Below are 16,865 nucleotides of genomic sequence, written 5' to 3'. Positions count from 1 at the left end.
GGGACAGAGAAGTCTAGTTGGCTGGCCTTCTCAAGATCCACCCCTGTCCCCTGCTGCCCGTGCTCTGGCAGCTGTAGGCTTATGGGTAGTACCTTTGGGCTGATTGATGCTTCTGACTTGGCCAGGCTGAGAGCTGTGACCTTGGTACTTGATCCAATGGGATTGCATGCAGAAATACCTGTCCCCAAAAGAGCTGCTCATCTTTCTTTGGGCTCCCCCAGAGAGACCCTAAGAATGCAGCTTGACATGCACAAGTTTATCTGGATATGCTGGGTCCAGGGAGAGAGTGAAGAAAAATGAACAGAACTGCAAAATGGTCTTGGGGTTTTGGGTCACATTGTCAAGGGTTTCTCCTTATATTGATTCGTGCTCAAAAAGTGTCATGGTCACTTCCCTGGGTCACCCAGTAGCCTGACAGAGTCCACTCCCATTGTCCTCTACCTTCTAAATATTTTTATACATTTGTTAACTGGGGGAGGGGGTGCGACGTACAGGTGAGGGTCAGAGGACAGCTCTCAGGAGCTCCCTCCTTCCACTACATGGGTTCCAAAGCTCTGACTCAGCCCAGCAGGTTTCTGTGGCAAGTGTCTTTACCAGCTGAGTGATCGTGCCTGCTCCCTCTGTCTTCTTAAAAACTGACGCTCAGGCTTTTCTGAGACACTGACCCTTGGAACTTCATGGGGCAAAGGACTCACTTCCCAGATGAGAAGGTTGAGTTGACTGAGCATCAAGGCCTGGCTGTGCTAGGGGGGCCACCCTATGAGCTTGGATGCCAGACAGCTTCTGTGGTGGAGCCCAACATGTTGCCCTCTCTCTCCCTGGGTTCTTTGAAGCTGAGCTCAACACCATAGCCCCCATCATTTCCAACTTCTTCCTCTGCTCCTACGCCCTCATCAACTTCAGCTGCTTCCATGCCTCCATCACCAACTCGCCTGGTAAGCAGAGCCTCTGCCAGCCACAGGAATAGGGGCCAAGGGGCTGGGGGAGAGAGGACAGGCCTGGGTGGAGGTGGGCAGTCCAAAGCCGCCCTACTTTGAAACCACATGAAAGGAATTGTCCGTATCCTAACAAAGCCAGGCACCCTTTGCTGAGCACAGGGCAAACTTTACAGGGCGTAGAGGCTGTTCTAATTCCGCCCTTTGGCAGTTTCTCGGGAGTCAGAAGTCTGATTCCTCAGAAAGCGACAAACTTCCTAGTCCCAGAAGATGCAGCTGAAAGTTGGGCGTGGTGACTCACACCTGTAATCCCAGCACTCAGGGGGGCAGAGGCAGGCAGGCCTCTGTGAGTTTGAGGCCAGCCTGGTCTACAAAGCAAGTCCAGGACTGCCAAAGCTACACAAAGAATCCCCGTCTTGAAAAACCAAAGGGGGGGAAAAAGAAAAGAAAAAGAAAGGAAGGAAGGAAGGAAGGAAGGAAGGAAGAAAGAAAGAAAGAAAGAAAGAAAAAGGTGCAGCCAGTTGTACATAGCTCACCTCTAGGGGCACTGTTCATACTGTAGCTATTAAATTTCATAGATTTCTGTGCTGCTGCTGCTGCAGCCAACCTTCTAGCAGACGGCAATAAAGAGGACAGAGGAATAGTTTTGTTAATGAAACCCAGATCTTCAATGGGCCTGCTATCCCAACACTTTCCATACAGACCACAGTGTGCCTGGCACTCTTGGAGGTGTGCCAGGGTACAGTGGTCACAAGCAGTGGCCCTAACCTGGCACAACGCCAGGCAGAATCAAGTCTCCCTCCATCCCATTAGTCCCCTAGTCTCCACAGGCCCCCTGGGATCTAGCACTGTTGCTGATATTGGGGCTGTGTTAGGCCAGGGCTGGATGTTCCTTTGCTGGTATAGCTTGTCACCATGGTGAAACAAATGCTCAACGGGCAAGGTTGTGGTACTTGTTAGAGCCCCCATACCAACCTCTGGAGTCAAGGCTGTGTGGGACCCTAGGGATTCCCGGCTAGTGGGTGCAAGCCAGGACCGCAGCACTGGGTATGGAAGCACGGACATTGCTACAGCTCTGGGAAGGAGAAGGCTCCTGACCACGGGCATGTGCACTGACCTGGCCCCGCCCAGGGTGGAGACCCTCCTTCCGATACTACAGCAAATGGGCGGCGCTGTTTGGGGCAGTGATCTCCGTGGTCATCATGTTCCTGCTTACGTGGTGGGCGGCTCTCATTGCCATCGGAGTCGTCCTCTTCCTCCTGCTCTATGTGATCTACAAGAAGCCAGGTATGTGGCCGAGGTCCCTCTGGGGCTCTACTCCCTGCCTGGGCAGCCATGCAGCCAGGCCAGCCGCTCGCCCCAGCTGGAGCCTGGCCTTGGCCTCACCCTTAAATGGGGCTCTAGCTGGCCTCTACCTCAGCTTTCCTGAGCCAGGTGCTCAAAAGAATGTGCCCACTCAGAACCAGACTTTTACTGTCAGATTCCTGCTACCTGCTAATGTATACATACAGGCCAGGGTGGCCAAGGGTGGCTGCGTGATGGTGAGAAGGACATGTCGCAGGGTCCTGGACCGACTTCAGTCTAAAGGAGATAACCCTAGGATTCTACAGTCAAACTGGCCTTCTAGTGGTGGCAGAGGTCTGCTTGTTAAATAGGAGTTTCAACACTTTGCTACCTAACCTTAAATTAGGTAACCATATATGTGGCACTTGATTCCAGACCTACACTCAGTAAGAGCAGAGCCACCAGGTGTCCATCCATCCGTCTATGGCCTTGCTTCCAAGGTGCTCTGTGCCCAAGAAACGTGGGCATTCCCTCTTCCCCCATATGACTGGTTCCTTTCTGTAATTTTGAGTCTCGGTCCCTCTTCTCTGCCCTCAGAGGTGAACTGGGGCTCCTCGGTGCAGGCTGGTTCCTACAACCTGGCCCTGAGCTACTCCGTGGGCCTCAACGAGGTGGAAGACCATATCAAGAACTACCGGTGAGGAAGGCTTCTGGGCCGCCGGGGACCCTGCAGCCAGCCACGGTCCTCTGCCCTGGTAGTCCAGGATGGTAGCACCAAGGTGGAAGAGCAGCCGACCATTGGAGGGCTGGGGTTGGCATTGCCCGATAGGGACAAAGTGAGGGAGAGGTCCTCATGTCGCAGTTGCCACAGTGGAAGTCGTTTTGCCCTCAGGATCACTTGGTTCAATTCTCATGACACAATCCTGGCATGCCAGCAGTGACCAACCTGTTCCGGGTGCCCTTCAAAGCTAGTCCCCAGTGGTGAGGGGAGTGACCCATCTTCCATCTCCCTCCCACCTGATCATATTATAACCAATAAGATCTACTTATGTCCCACCTACTGTGGCCCCATAGACTTATGACAAACATCTGAGACCTATGAGGGCACTAACCTCAGACACAGGCAAAGACAAAGGAGGTTTGGAGACATTATCGTCCCCTGTTTGCACAGCTGGTAAATGAGCCATTGAGCCTGGCTCTGATTGGCACGGGGTGCTTAACCTCGGCTGCCTCTTAACACAGAGGTTCGGGCTCCTGGCCAAGGTACAGTGAGTTTGTAAACAATGGCTTCCTCATGGCTGATCTTTACTCTGCTTTTTGCCACGCTGGGCTTGGCAGGGCAAAGGAAGTTATGTAGGCTGGTGAGACTGACTGAGGGCCTGAGCAAGAAGGACGGGGATACTTAGTATCATGGCCTCAAAAGAAATAAACCCTGAAAGATCCCTTGAGTCACAGCTGGCAAAATGTGTTCCAATGCACACAGTCTCCTCCAGGACCATCAGGAGTCCAGGGGCACCTGCCTTTAGCATGAAGGCCTGGAGAGTTCTCTCCTGACACCTCGTGTGCTGTGTTCCTCCTTCTAGCCCCCAGTGCCTGGTGCTTACAGGGCCCCCCAACTTCCGTCCAGCCCTGGTGGACTTTGTAAGCACATTTACTCAGAACCTGAGCCTGCTGATCTGTGGCCACGTGCTCATTGTGAGTGCTCCTGGGGCTTTGGGAGGGACACCTGTACCCTGGGGAGGTGAGGGGTACCTGGATGCAGTGTCTATATAGGCATAGAAGGGGCAGGGGAAGTGGAGCTAGCAGTCTGGCCCAGGTCCCTCTTTCAGAACATGGTCGCATGAAGCCCAGGCTAGCTCAAGTTCGTGGTGTAGCTGAGGCTGACCCTACTTCTAGCACTCAAATACCACAACGTCTAGCTTCCCTCCCCCTTTTTCTTTCCTTCCTCTGCTCTAATCAAGAGCACCTCTAGGTCTGGGGGGGGGAACCCCTAGGACAGGAGAAGGGCTGAGACAGGCTGGACGGTGAGGATGGCCTTGATAGCACCTGTCCCTCACCCACAGTGTCCCTCACACACAGTGTCCCTCACACACAGGGACCCCGCAAGCAGAGAGTGCCCGAGCTCCGGCTCATCGCCAGCGGGCACACCAAGTGGCTGAACAAGAGGAAGATCAAGGCCTTCTACTCAGATGTCATTGCTGAGGATCTCCGCAGTGGGGTCCAGATTCTCATGCAGGTGTCCTGGCCAGGCTTCCTACAGGCCTTATTCAGCGAGGCAGCTCGCAAGGCAGAAAGCCCTGGTCTAGTTTAAGCATCAGTGGCTGCAGGTGGGGGTGGGGTGGGGTGTCCGCCACTTGCTTCTCTCAAGCTGTGCTGGTTCAAGAGTGCCTAGCACCCCTGGGATCTTGTGGGGACTGCTTGGCTTTACCCAGATCCTGTTTCTGTTTTAGTTTAGTTTAGCTAAATTTAGTTTACTTTTAGTTTTTGGTTTTGTTTTGTTTTGTTTTTTCAGTATTGGTAATGGGCTTAGGGCCTTAGTGCATGTTAGAGAAAAGCTCTACCATTGATCTATACCCACAGATCCTTTTTCACTTAAAAAAAGGGGGGGGGGGTTGGCGGGCTTGCATGCACGTGCCTATAATCCCAGCGCTCAGGAGGCAGAGGCAAGTGGATCTCTGTGAGTTCGAGGCCAGCCTGGTCTACAAAGAGAGTCTAGGACAGCCAAGGTTACACAGAGAAACCCTGTTTCAAAAAACAAACAAACAAAAGATCCAAAAAGTGTTTGAGACTGAATATCACTAAACTGTCTGGGCTGACCTTGAACTCACTGTACAGTCTAAGTGGGCTGCGCCTTGCAATCCTGCCTCTAGTTAGCTGTGTGACTTGAACCCTTCCCCCCTTTTTATTTTTTCAGATATAATTTAGATTTAGTAACGTGAAAACCAAAAAGTGACATCTGTATGCACACCGGACACCGGACAGTGGTGTACAGCCGTCACTCAGATTAACAGATGTCCCACTGAGCAGTAAACTCCCTGCTCCATCCTTTAATGTGAAACATCTGAGAATCCTTTTCAGTGGTTTTAACTGTTTCTCAACTTGAAAAAAAAATGTGTTTTTTGAAAGCATTTTAGAAGTAGGTGGAAATGATGACGTAGTGAAATGAACACTTGGGGTTTTGGTTGTTTTGTCGGCTTGTTTTTTGTTTTGTTTTGTTTTAGACAAGTAACCACTGTGCTAGCTTCTGCCTCATTATGTTGCCTGGTATGCCCCCAGATTCTCCCACCACCCCTACCCCTGGGATCATGCGAAGTCTTCCTGTCTTAGCTTTGGGGGGTGGGGGTGAGGGGTGGGGATGGTACTTGGGGTTCAAGTACAGGAAGTGCTAGGCAAGTGCTCCACCCTTGAGCGTGTATACCATGCCCAGCTTGTTAGATATAGATAGATAGATAGATGAATAGATGATAGATAGATAAATAAATAATAGAGAGATGATAGATAAATATAGAATAGATGATAGACAGATGTGTGAATTTGCATGTATTTGTTTTGAATTATATACTTTTAAATGATTAATTTCTTTTGAAGACAGGGTCTCACAGTGTGGCCCTGGCAAACTGTAACTACCCATGTAGACTTTCAGGCTGGCCTCTAACGCACAGAAGTCTGCCTGTCTCTGCCTCTCAAGTGTTGGGGATAAAGGCATGAGCCATCATGCCCCACTCTAAACTGGTCAATTTACTATATTGATTTCACCCCAAATGTTTTAAAGAATCTTGATACAGAAAGGAGGAAAGAGATGGAGAGACAGGGGGAAAGAGAAAGATGGATGGATGGATAGAGAGAGGGAGGGAGGAAGAGGAAGAAAGAGAGAAGAGCTTGTCAGGATATGAGAGAGGAAGAAGATGGGGACAGAGAGAGAGAGAGAGAGAGAGAGAGAGAGAAAACATATAGAATACATAGACTAAGTGACTCAAGAGTCCTCTAATGCTTTCTGGATAGACAGAACCCTCAGCTCCTTGAAACATGGGTGGGAGGCGTGGCTGGGATGAGCACGAGCTGCCCCTGGTCATTTGTCACAGGACAGAGCCCCTGCTGATGCCAGGGCCTGCTTGCCAGACCACCTGCTGACTTAACTCCCCTCCCCCCACCCCACCCCCCCACCCCCACAGGCCTCCGGGTTAGGAAGAATGAAGCCCAACATTCTGGTGGTTGGATTCAAGAAGAATTGGCAGTCTGCCCACCCGGCCACAGTGGAAGACTACATTGGCATCCTGCAGTGAGTGACACCGCAGGTGCAGCCTGTGAGCCCTTGCTTTGGGGCCACTGGGGGCTGGGGGCAGTGGAACAGAGGCAGTGTAGACACCCGAGAACTAACAGTGGGTGTCTCACCTTGCCCTTCACAGACTGTGAAGTCAGTGGGGGACCTGGCAGGTAATACACAGGAGTGGAGTGGGCCAGGTGTGGGGAGCAGTGGGGACTTGGCAAGCTGGCGAAAGCCCTGGCCAATTGTGCCCCTCAGAAGGCAGAACTTTCAGCTGTTCAGAGTAGTGGAGAAAGGTGGTTGTTAACTGATAGTCCTTGAAGATCCACCATAGCCTGGCTCACAGCTCTGAGGTGGGCCATGGAGCAGAGGCGGGAGCTAGACCTGAGGACTGTCCCCGAGGGCTTCAGCATTCCAGCGCCTCTTTCCCTTTGCCAGTGCAGGGAGTGCCTCTCTGGATTGCTTTTGCCCTGCTGTGACACACAGAGGGACGGACCATGAAAAAACAAGGTTGGGCCTTGAGGCCCTGGAACCTAGTCCCAGTCTGCTATTAACTCACTGTGTGACTCAGCTGGCACCCTTAGCCGCTTCTAACACAATTATGACATGGGGTAGAAACTCTGACCCCTAGGCTCCCTGCTGCTCCAGTGTCCAAAACAAGTGCAAAGACATGGAATTGAAGGAGAGCCAAGCTTAGCCCAATGGGTCAGACCTTCAGAGAGGCCTCGGTATTGTCAGTCAGTCAGTAAATATACCCTTGGGTCCGAAGTGCTCCAGACAACCTTTATAGCTAACCTGTCACGCAGAGGAGGCCATTCCTATGTGCACACCTGTCGGTACATAGGCTTAGAGTCCCAGCCATATAATCCTAGTCCCAGCCACTCAGTCCCTTACTGTCTGACCATGAGGAAGCTGCCCCCCACCCCAGGACAGGTTTTTCTGTGTAAAGCTGTTAGAGTCACCAAGCCTCCACTACCTCGGGCAGAGAGGTTGACAAGGTCAACTGACGAGGAATGACCATGACATGAAACAGGACCCAATTTGCTCTCCCCAGGAGTGCTGGAGATGACTCTCCAATCCTGCCTGTTTGCTATACATATGGGGAAACTGAGGCCCACAGACCAATGTTAGACATCAGGTCTCCTGGGAAGCAGGTCCCAGGGCCAGCAGCTTGACCCCCACATCTTCTTTCCAGTGATGCCTTTGACTTCAACTATGGCGTGTGTATCATGAGGATGCACGAAGGGCTCAACGTCTCTGAGGTGATGCAGACGCATGGTGAGTACCCGCCGCAGCTAATCAGCCCCTGTGGGAAACCAACGACTTTTCTAAACAGTGGAAGGAAGAGAGGGGAAAAAAAAAGAAAAAGAAAAAGCCATGGGCTGGATAGATAGCCAGGATTTAATGGTTTACAAATGAAAATGGGGCCTAGAAAGGGGAAGTGAGTCAAGGTCCAGCTAGGGGCAGAAAGGGAACTAGGATTCCCCAAGTCACCGCTGGGGCTCTGAGAGCCAGGTGGGTAAAGAGGATCTGAGAGAGGCAGAGGGCAGAGGGCAGAGGGCAGGCAAAAGAGCCTGCCCACCCAGAAACACCAAAGAAAATACTGATAGGCCTCGCTCGGATGCTGGACCATTGCATCTCAAGTCTGTCCTAGGGGCTCAAAATAGGAACATGTTTTGCAGCATTTGGAAGTTGAACCTGACTTATGAAGACTCTGAATTAGCGATAGTCAGCTGTGGGACAGATGAAGGGAAGTCAAGACTCACAGGACTCTGCTCCTTGCAGGCTGGGGTATTGTCACCAGGGATCAAGGACATGCCTGTCCATAGCATCTAGACAATATTTATGCAGCCACTGTGACAGAGTGAGCCACCAAGCTAGTATGACTGCTCTGGGCAGGGAACAAAGCCTCCACCCACCCACGAGGGTGCTGAGACTCTGGGTGACAAAGTGGATGTTCAGCATTGTGGTGGGCACACAAGTCACCTGAGACATGAGAGTGTCCTGAGATGGATGCTCAGAGGCCACTCTGAGGACAAGGCCTGTCTGTTGCAGTGGAGGGCGGAGCTGGGAAAAGAGCAAGAGGAAGTCAAAACAGCTGACTTGCTGGAGCCCAGGGCAGGAGCCAGAGCAGAGGTCAGCAAGCAGCAGGAGAGACAGGGGATTTTCTTTTAGAGTTAGGGGAACCTCAGGAGGTGAGGAGCCCAGCATGCTGCCCAGGCAGGAGTGCCTGCAGCCCAGCTGCCCCCCTTCTTTTTGCACTTCATCTCATGTTTGACCAAGGAGAGGGCAGCAAGGCCTAGGCCATCAGTGTGTGCAAGAGTCAGCCTTCCTCCCGAGCCGCTCAGAAGAGCAGGGTATTCCTGTCCTGTGGGGATGCTAGTGTCAGGTCTTTAAGGAACTTGGCAAAGAGTAAATGGCTTTGCTTGTGCCAGTGGTATCTTAATAGCTGTGTCTGGGTTGCTGTAGGTTTTGGGTTCCTGTTGAAAACGATAGGCCCAGTAACAAATTTAGGGCTGTGGGCCCAAGTCCCACTCCTTGTAAGTCCCACCCACCCACCCCCCTCAGAGAGGAGCAGCATGCTGTTGCCTTCTTTCAGGGACACTTGGGAGATGGGGATGCCTTGCTGCATTTGAGGGGAGGAAGAGGTGTATAACATTTATCTTTTAAAATTATTCTATATTATTCTAATATTTGTACCAATAAAGACATGGGAGGCATAAACTGAGGTAGAACCTGCAAGCTCAAAAACCTGCTAGCAAGGTAACTTTCTTTTCTGCACTATATACAAAGTATCTACTTACAAGCCTGAGTCTACAACTAAACTTCTAGCTCTTTAGAAATCTCTATTTGTGTCCTTTTACCTAGCCAGTCCACTTTTCTCTCCAGCTCCTCCAAACCCAACAGGCTCCTTAGCTCTCTTTCCTAGATACTGTTTTACCTGTGTCCTGCCAGCCACTTCCCTGTTGTTCCTGCAAGCCCAGAGGGGGGATCCGCATCTCTTACCCAGAGCTTCTTCCATGAAGGCTCTTCCAAGCCAAAAGAGAAAGAGTGCTCTCAAAGGTCCAACTGTTAGAAAAGAAGTCTCTACCTCCTCCTATATATACCCTTGGCAGGTTTAACCATGTTGCCATTATGATGGGGGCATTCTAAGCCAAGCCAGTAGGGGCCAAACCATTTCACCTTTATGGTGGGGGGTAGCTCGAGGCCACCCAGCTAACTTAGCTTTGGGTCACAGAGCAAAGACCACAAGACTTCTCCCAAGCAACTTGCCTTAAAATAGGCAGGAACTTGCCCTGCTTTAGCTTTCTTACCTAAGGAGGCCTTCACAGGCACACCCAAGCTGTGTCTCTTCACGGCGGCACACCTAGCTGCATCTGACATCCTTTTGAGCTCTTGTAGTTTGCTAACAATTAGGTTCTCTCTATATCATAATCAAATATCCTGCACAGAGGTGCACAAAGAAGGCAGGTTTTATCTGAACAGGGATGCTGCAGATGATGGAAGAGTGTACTCGCAACCAATAGTGAGTCCCCCAGTACCCATCAGCATCCAGGGAGAGAGGAGCTGGGAGCCAGGAGGAGGGGCTCACACAGCACTATAAGAAGCATGGGAGGGGCATTAGCTGCGTCTGTCCAGGCCTGCAGCATGCCCACCTTGGTGGCAATGGCCAGCCCATCTCTCTGGGAAAGCTGGCTGTTTTCAGCTGGGTCCTGGCAGTGAGCCTGCTGGCTCTGCTCTGCTCTGACCTGCCTCTTCTACAGCAGCACCCGAGGCATTGGTACAGGAAGAGGAACAAGCCAGTACCATCTTCCAGTCAGAGCAAGGCAAGAAGACCATCGACATCTACTGGCTGTTTGATGATGGAGGTCAGGTCCCCTCAGACCCATCCCTGGGGTTTTCTGGCCTCAGGGTCTCTGCATCTCCTGGCCTGCCCTTCTGGGTTATACTTGCTGAAGCCTCTGGTGGGACCCAGAAGCCAGCCAAGTGGACAGAGGACTTAGCCTGTTCTGGTTGTTTGTTGTTGTTTGGTTTGTGTTTGTGTGTGTGTGTGTTTTGTTTTGCTTTGTTTTTTTCTTTTCAAGACAGGGTTTCTCTTGTGTAGCCGTGGCTGTCCTGGACTTGCTTTGTAGACCAGGCTGGCCTGGAACTCACAGCAATCTGCCTGCCTCTGCCTCCCGAGTGCTGGGATTAAAGGCCTATGTGACCATACCCGGCCCTGTCCTGGTTTTAAAAACACAACTCTCAGCTTTAATGGTTCTACCTTTGATAGAGTCAGAAAAAGACCACAGCCCTGCCCCAGTTGAACACATCAACCCTCTGTGTCTGAGGGTTCCATGTCAGCCCTGTTCTTCTGTAGACCAAAATACCAAAAAGGAAAATCATGTCTGATCAAACACGCGTACACTGATCTTCCTGTCACCATTTCCTCCACGATAAAACCCAGGAGCAGTGTCCCTGGTACATGCTCTTGGCACAATGATAGGAGACGACCTGAGGGATTTGCAGGCCATGTGTAGGTTCCACACAGACCTTACACCACTCTGTAGAAGGTACCTGGCACCTGCAGGTGTGAGCATCTGAGGTCAGGCCCTGGAGCTAATTCCCCTGTGCCTATCCTAGCGTAACTGTGGAGTGCATTAATGACCCCTATGCAGGCTGGGACATATCAATCTATGCCTGGCAGCAAGTACTCTTGTGGGCCAACCTAATGCAGTCTCTTTCTCTGCAAATAAGGAAACTGAGTCACAGGGGAGCACACATTCACGATCATGTGGTAGCTGGGCCTTGGCCTTTTACAGAGTGATGACAAAGAGGCATAGCTCCTACTAACGGCCAGATGTTCAGTTTTCAGAAATAAATGAAGACCAGCCTGATGTTTCCATGCAATCACCCGCCCCACCTCTTGTGCCAAGTACTCAGTGCCACCTTGCCTGTTTAAAACCACTTCAATGGCTGGGCGTGGCATCACATACCTACAATGCCAGCACTTGGGAGGTAGAGGCAGAAGGATCAAGAGTTCAAAGCCAGCCTCAGCTACATAATAAAACCGTGTCTCAAACAGGCCAAATAGCAATAATACTGAAAAATCAAGAGCCAAACTCCTACATTAGCCAAATAAACCACAGCCCACCAAGCACCTGGGCCAGTGGGTTTAGTCTGGTGAGCTCCTCCACAGGTGAGGAGCTAAGGTCCAGAGAGGGGAGGGGTTGCTGTGGCCATGTGGGGTGGAAAGACACAGGGGCTCTATCCTTAGTCTGTTCCTCTTGGCTCCCGGGGATCCTCCCTGACAGGCCTCACCCTCCTCATCCCCTATCTCCTGCACCGCAAGAAAAGATGGGGCAAGTGCAAGATCCGCGTGTTTGTTGGGGGCCAAATCAACCGGATGGACGAAGAGAGAAAGGCGTAAGTTGGAACCACAGGGACTGCACTGGCCATACTCCCTGTCCTTGTACCCTCCACCTCTGTCCCCAGGTGTCCCTGAGATTGTCCCAAAGCCCAGCCCAGCTCTCTCCAGCCCACAGCAACAGTGGCTGGGGCTCTCTCCAAAGTGTTGGCTTCCTGGCTCACCTTAAGGAGACCCAGGTGCCCTGGCGTTTGCTCCAATAGGAACAGGTGGTAAGTGCTCTGAAATCACGAGACTCCTCAAGGACAGACTCACAGAAAGGCAGGACAGAGGTAAGTGAAGCAAGATTAGAATGTCCCCAGAGCAGGCGTGAAGGCTCAGGGGAGACGTGAGGCAGCTTGAGTGGCCTCGAGATGTGGTAGCTAATGATGGGAAAGTCGTGTTAATTCTCTCGGTGAGGGGCGACTTTTAATCCCCCTCAGGTCTCTGGCTGGTTTGGCAGGAGATCTTGGCACACAGCTGGCCTCTTCTTGAGCTCAGTTGCATGGTCTAAGTAAGCAGAGCAGGCCTGGCTCCTCGGCTTGATAGGCAATGCCATCTGGCCAGAATTTGTAGCCTCTTTCTGGCAACAAGTGCTGTTTTCAGTTTTAATTAGGAGATAAAATTTGCTTCTGAACTGTGCCTTACTAAGCCTTTTAAAAATGACTATAACAAAGGCCTGAGGTAGTCTGTCTCATTTAAAAAAAAAAAAAAAAAGACATTTCTTTTTGCTTATGGTTCTGGAGGTTCAGTCTAAATGCCGTATCTGGTGATGCCCTTCTTGCTGGCAGACACCTAAGGTGATAGTGACACAGGGTACCCCATGGCAAGATGCTGGTGGGGGTGTGCATGTGTGTGCTCCCCCTTTTCATATGAAGTCACCAAAGTTCAGTTCAACCATGGGAATCTACCTCAACAATGTGGGTCCAGTCCTAAACCTGTCCCAAACGCTCTGCCCATAAACACCAGAACAGGTTTCTGTTTCCGTGATCTCACTCACTTAACATTGGGCATTAAATTTTAACCTAAGTTCATGGGGTAAACTGTATGCAAATCACACTACCAAGACAGAATATGACTTGCCTTAAATAAACACAGAGAAGGTACACGGAGAGGTGTGGCCACGGAGGTATCAAGTTGGCGTGAGTTGTAGGGGAGGAGTGAGGAAATGGTGACTCCCAGGCAAAGGGAAGTAAGATTAAAAGCCATAGATGAGAGCTGCTCAGACAGTGGGGCCAGTTTGTTCACAGAGAGGAGCCTGGGGCAGGCTGTAGCAATAAGGCCATGATGCCCTGAGGACAGGATAAGAGGTGACCCCTGGCCTGGACCACTCTTCCTGCACCAGGATTCCACCCCTGTTCTTTCTTCTTCTAGTCACCCTGTGAGTTCAGGGAGGCCCAGTGTATTGCCCTGCCGTCTCCCTCAGCCCCCTGTATCCTGTGAGAACTCTATCACTAAAAAGGCCTTCTTTGGCAAGGCCAAGGGTCATGTCAAGCACCTGGCTCTCAGGACCCTTTTTTTTTTTTTTTTTTTTTTTGGTTTTTCGAGACAAAGTTTTCTCTGTATAGCCTTGACTGTCCTGGACTCACTTTGTAGACCAGGCTGGTCTCGAATTCAAAGCGATCTGCCTGCCTCTGCCTTCCAAGTGCTGGGATTAAAGGCATGCGCCACCACTGCCTGGCTGCTTTCAGGACCTTTAAAGAGTAAACAGACCAGAAGGCTCTGCGCAGTCTCTGCTTCCTACCTCAGCTCTGGGTGGCAGCTGGGTTCCATGAGGTTGCCTTAGCCTGAGGTGGCTGCCTCTGTTAACAGCATGTCCTCTTGACAGTGGTTATAAAAACCCTTCTGTCCCAACTGCCGCTTAGCGGGTCACGTCATCTGCTGTCACTATGGCCCCAGGCCTGCCGGGGCCCCTGACGCATGTTAAGATAAGGCTGCCACAACTCTGCTTTTAAAATCCTACTTCTAGGAATGTAGCGCAGCTGGTTATGCATGGTGAGGGTGCGTGAAGGCCTGGGTTGTAACACTCAGCAATGCACACAGAGTGCGGTGCTTAGAGCTGTGGAAGGAAAGGCAGAAGAGAGTCAAGGTCATCCTCAGCTACACAGTGAGTGAGCTACATGACACTGGGTCTCAAAACAAACAAACAAACAAATAAACAACCAAACAAACCCAAGCCGGCCAATGGCGGTGCTCACCTTTAGTACCAGCCCTTAAGAAGCAGAGGCCGGCAGATCTCTGTGAGTTCAAGGCCAATCTGGTCTACAGAGCGAGTTCCAGGACAGCCAGGGCTACACAGAGAAACCTTGTCTCGAAAAACAAAAACAAAACATAAAGCAACAAAACTAAACTAAACCAACCAACAAAACAAAGGCCTAGCAGGCTTGAGGGGGCTGGAGCAATGGTTCAGCAGTTTATAGTACTTGCTGCTTTTATACAGTATCCGAGTTGGAGTCCCAGCACCCACACAGGGTAGCCCATACTGTTTAGAACTGTTTTCTCCTTAGTTGTTTTCTTTTTGAAGGGTGGGGTGGGGGAGTTATTTTGTTTTGTTTTGTTGGTTTTTTGGGATAGGGTTTCTCTCTGTAGCCTTGGCTGTTCTGGACTCACTTTGTAGACCAGGCTGGCCTCGAACTCACAGAGAACCACCTGCCTCTGCCTCCTGAATGCTGGGATTAAAGGCGTGCGCCACCACGCCCCGGCTTCTTCTTAACTCTGGCGTGTTGCCTTTGTCTGTATCAACTCTCTTCAGTTTCCCTCTTCGCTCCCCGTCCCCTTTACTTTGACCTTCCCAGGCCTAGCAGCATCCTAGGCTCCACCCTGGCCAGCTGACACTTGTTTAGAGTCAGCCAGCAGACACTTGGGACATTCTGGTCAAATATTTTTTCCACATTGCTTGCTACTCTCTGACTTACCCCACCCATATTTCTCACTGTCTGGCCACCTTGCCCCCTCCCCCACCCCTCCTACCCCACCCCACCTCCCTCAGCCCTCCCCACACTCCCTACTCCCTCCACGCAGTGTTAGCCACATCTGTTATGTTCATTGCCACACACTCAGCAGGCACTTAGTAAACAGAATGAGTGGATACTTTAAAAAAAAAATCATAAGCTGGGCATGGTGGCACACGCCTTTAATCCCAGCACTCGGGAGGTAGAGGCAGGCGGATCACTGTGAGTTTGAGGCCAGCCTGGTCTACAAAGCGTGTCCAAGACAGCCAAGGCTAACCCAGAGAGACCCTGTATCAAAAAACAAAACAAAACAAACAAACAAAAATCATGCGTCTGTCTTCCAGGATCATTTCTCTGTTGAGCAAGTTCAGACTGGGATTTCATGAAGTTCACGTCCTTCCCGACATCAACCAGAAGCCTCAGGCTGAGCAGTGAGTTCCATGTTGGGAGTCCCAGCCAGAAGGGTCAGCCCTGGCCCTGTGGATCCCTCTCCTTGCTGCTCCCTTCTTCCAGCCCCACTGGCTCCTGTGCTGCTTGTCACATGGGCCAGACACACCGTGCGCCTTCAGCCTTGTTGTGCATACAACTGGCTCCAGCTCCGAGAGGGCTCACTTCCTTCAGCTAGCAGAGAGGCCTTCCCCACCTCTTATTCCTTGTTGCAGGGCTCAGGGTATAGCTTCCTGAAGCGCCTGCCTATCTCTGTTTATTTGCTTGTTACCACCCAGCTGATCAGGAGTTCCATGAGGAGGGGGTCCAGTCTGTCTTGCTGATGGAAGGGTAGCAGCATGTGACCCTACTGGCTGAGTGGGGCCAGGCGGGGAGGGCCCGGGTCAGAGGACAGAGCACAAACGTCTGCTGGATGTCAGACCTAAGTGTCAAGGGCCGATGTCGTGTGAGCCACTCAGCGTAAATGACAAAGTTGCATGGATTCGGCCCGAGGAGAATGTCCTTGTGGGTGGTGCCCCTTGAGCTTCCTCTAAGGCCATGTCACCCAGCCTCGCTTGTATATCCCTTCCTAGCATCAAGAGGTTTGAGGACATGATTGCACCCTTCCGCCTCAATGACGGCTTCAAAGATGAGGCCACCGTCGCTGAGATGAGGAGGGACTGTCCCTGGAAGATCTCAGACGAGGAGATTAACAAGAACAGAATTAAGGTGCAAGAGAGGCAAGGGCTTGCCAGGGTATAAGGGTCCCAGCACGCGTCCCCATCATGAGCTTCTGAACCCCACTTGGCCCTACCCTGTTTTCCCTTCCCCACATCTAAGATGTCCTTGGGGCCACATGAAAGGGTAGAGTCTCCTTGGTGGGGAGACTGCCTGGCCCCCCTGATTTGTAAGTGGTGCTGGCTACTGGGGGGTTGGGGTCCTTCCAGAGCTGTGTATATGGCAGGCAGGAGGCTCTTTTGGCATTGGCTGCAGTGGCATTTTTTTTTAGGTGAAGTGAATAAAAATGGAAGGGCCAGGGACCCAGGGGCAGACCTCACTTCTCCTCTCAGGACTCCACATCTGTGGGGGCCATTTGCTACCCTCTCCCAGGTGGGGACATTTGTCAACTGTCTAAGAAATATTTTTGGAGTTCACAACTCAAAGGATGTGTGATACAGCTGCTACATATTCCATAGAGGCCAGGGCCACCTGCTAAATGTCCTCCAAGGGACAGGGCAGCTCTCACAACAAAGAACTGGCCATCCAAGATGTCCACAGTGAGACAGTGAGAGTCCCAGACTGGGTTAACTCACCGGCCTTGAGTTCCTTTCTCTACATTGAGTGTCTATGCACTCTCAGGTCCCAGGAGTTGACCTCATTTCTGAGGGACTCAGAGACAGCCTTAGGTTAAGGTGTGTCCCCCAGCCAGCCCCATACACCATGGGGCTGTGGAGATTTTCCCAGCAGGGCACTAGCTGGCTCTTGGGAAAGTACTAAATAAGCAGGTGCCTAAACAAAGCCCTCTCAAAGTCGGCCAGTGGGGGAAGGCAGAGGCAGCCGAGGCTCTGTGTCACCGAGGCTTTTATACAGGAGACCTTCCATGTGCCAGGCCCTCCCTT

At 51.5% G+C, this 16,865-nt stretch overlaps 1 protein-coding gene across 3 annotated transcripts in view; it reads left to right on the top strand.

Annotated features, from left to right (window-relative positions):
* SLC12A3 (solute carrier family 12 member 3) overlaps positions 1-16,865 on the top strand; it is a 35,899-nt gene that overhangs the window by 11,352 nt on the left and 7,682 nt on the right. For 2 of the 3 annotated variants that reach the window (XM_084757462.1, XM_084757461.1), the window contains exons 13-23: positions 834-935; positions 2,067-2,222; positions 2,817-2,916; positions 3,803-3,914; positions 4,315-4,455; positions 6,392-6,498; positions 7,679-7,761; positions 10,248-10,352; positions 11,778-11,889; positions 15,165-15,251; positions 15,840-15,975. In XM_084757462.1, coding sequence (XP_084613588.1) covers positions 834-935; positions 2,067-2,222; positions 2,817-2,916; positions 3,803-3,914; positions 4,315-4,455; positions 6,392-6,498; positions 7,679-7,761; positions 10,248-10,352; positions 11,778-11,889; positions 15,165-15,251; positions 15,840-15,975 — 1,241 coding nt within the window. The remainder of the gene's footprint in view (positions 1-833; positions 936-2,066; positions 2,223-2,816; positions 2,917-3,802; positions 3,915-4,314; positions 4,456-6,391; positions 6,499-7,678; positions 7,762-10,247; positions 10,353-11,777; positions 11,890-15,164; positions 15,252-15,839; positions 15,976-16,865) is intronic. The other variant, XM_084757463.1, reaches the window with a different exon arrangement.

Source organism: Acomys minous (genome assembly GCF_964271855.1).
Source record: "Acomys minous genome assembly, chromosome: 14".
NCBI classification, from domain to species: domain Eukaryota; kingdom Metazoa; phylum Chordata; class Mammalia; order Rodentia; family Muridae; genus Acomys; species Acomys minous.
This window is presented reverse-complemented; position numbering and strand designations above follow the sequence as displayed.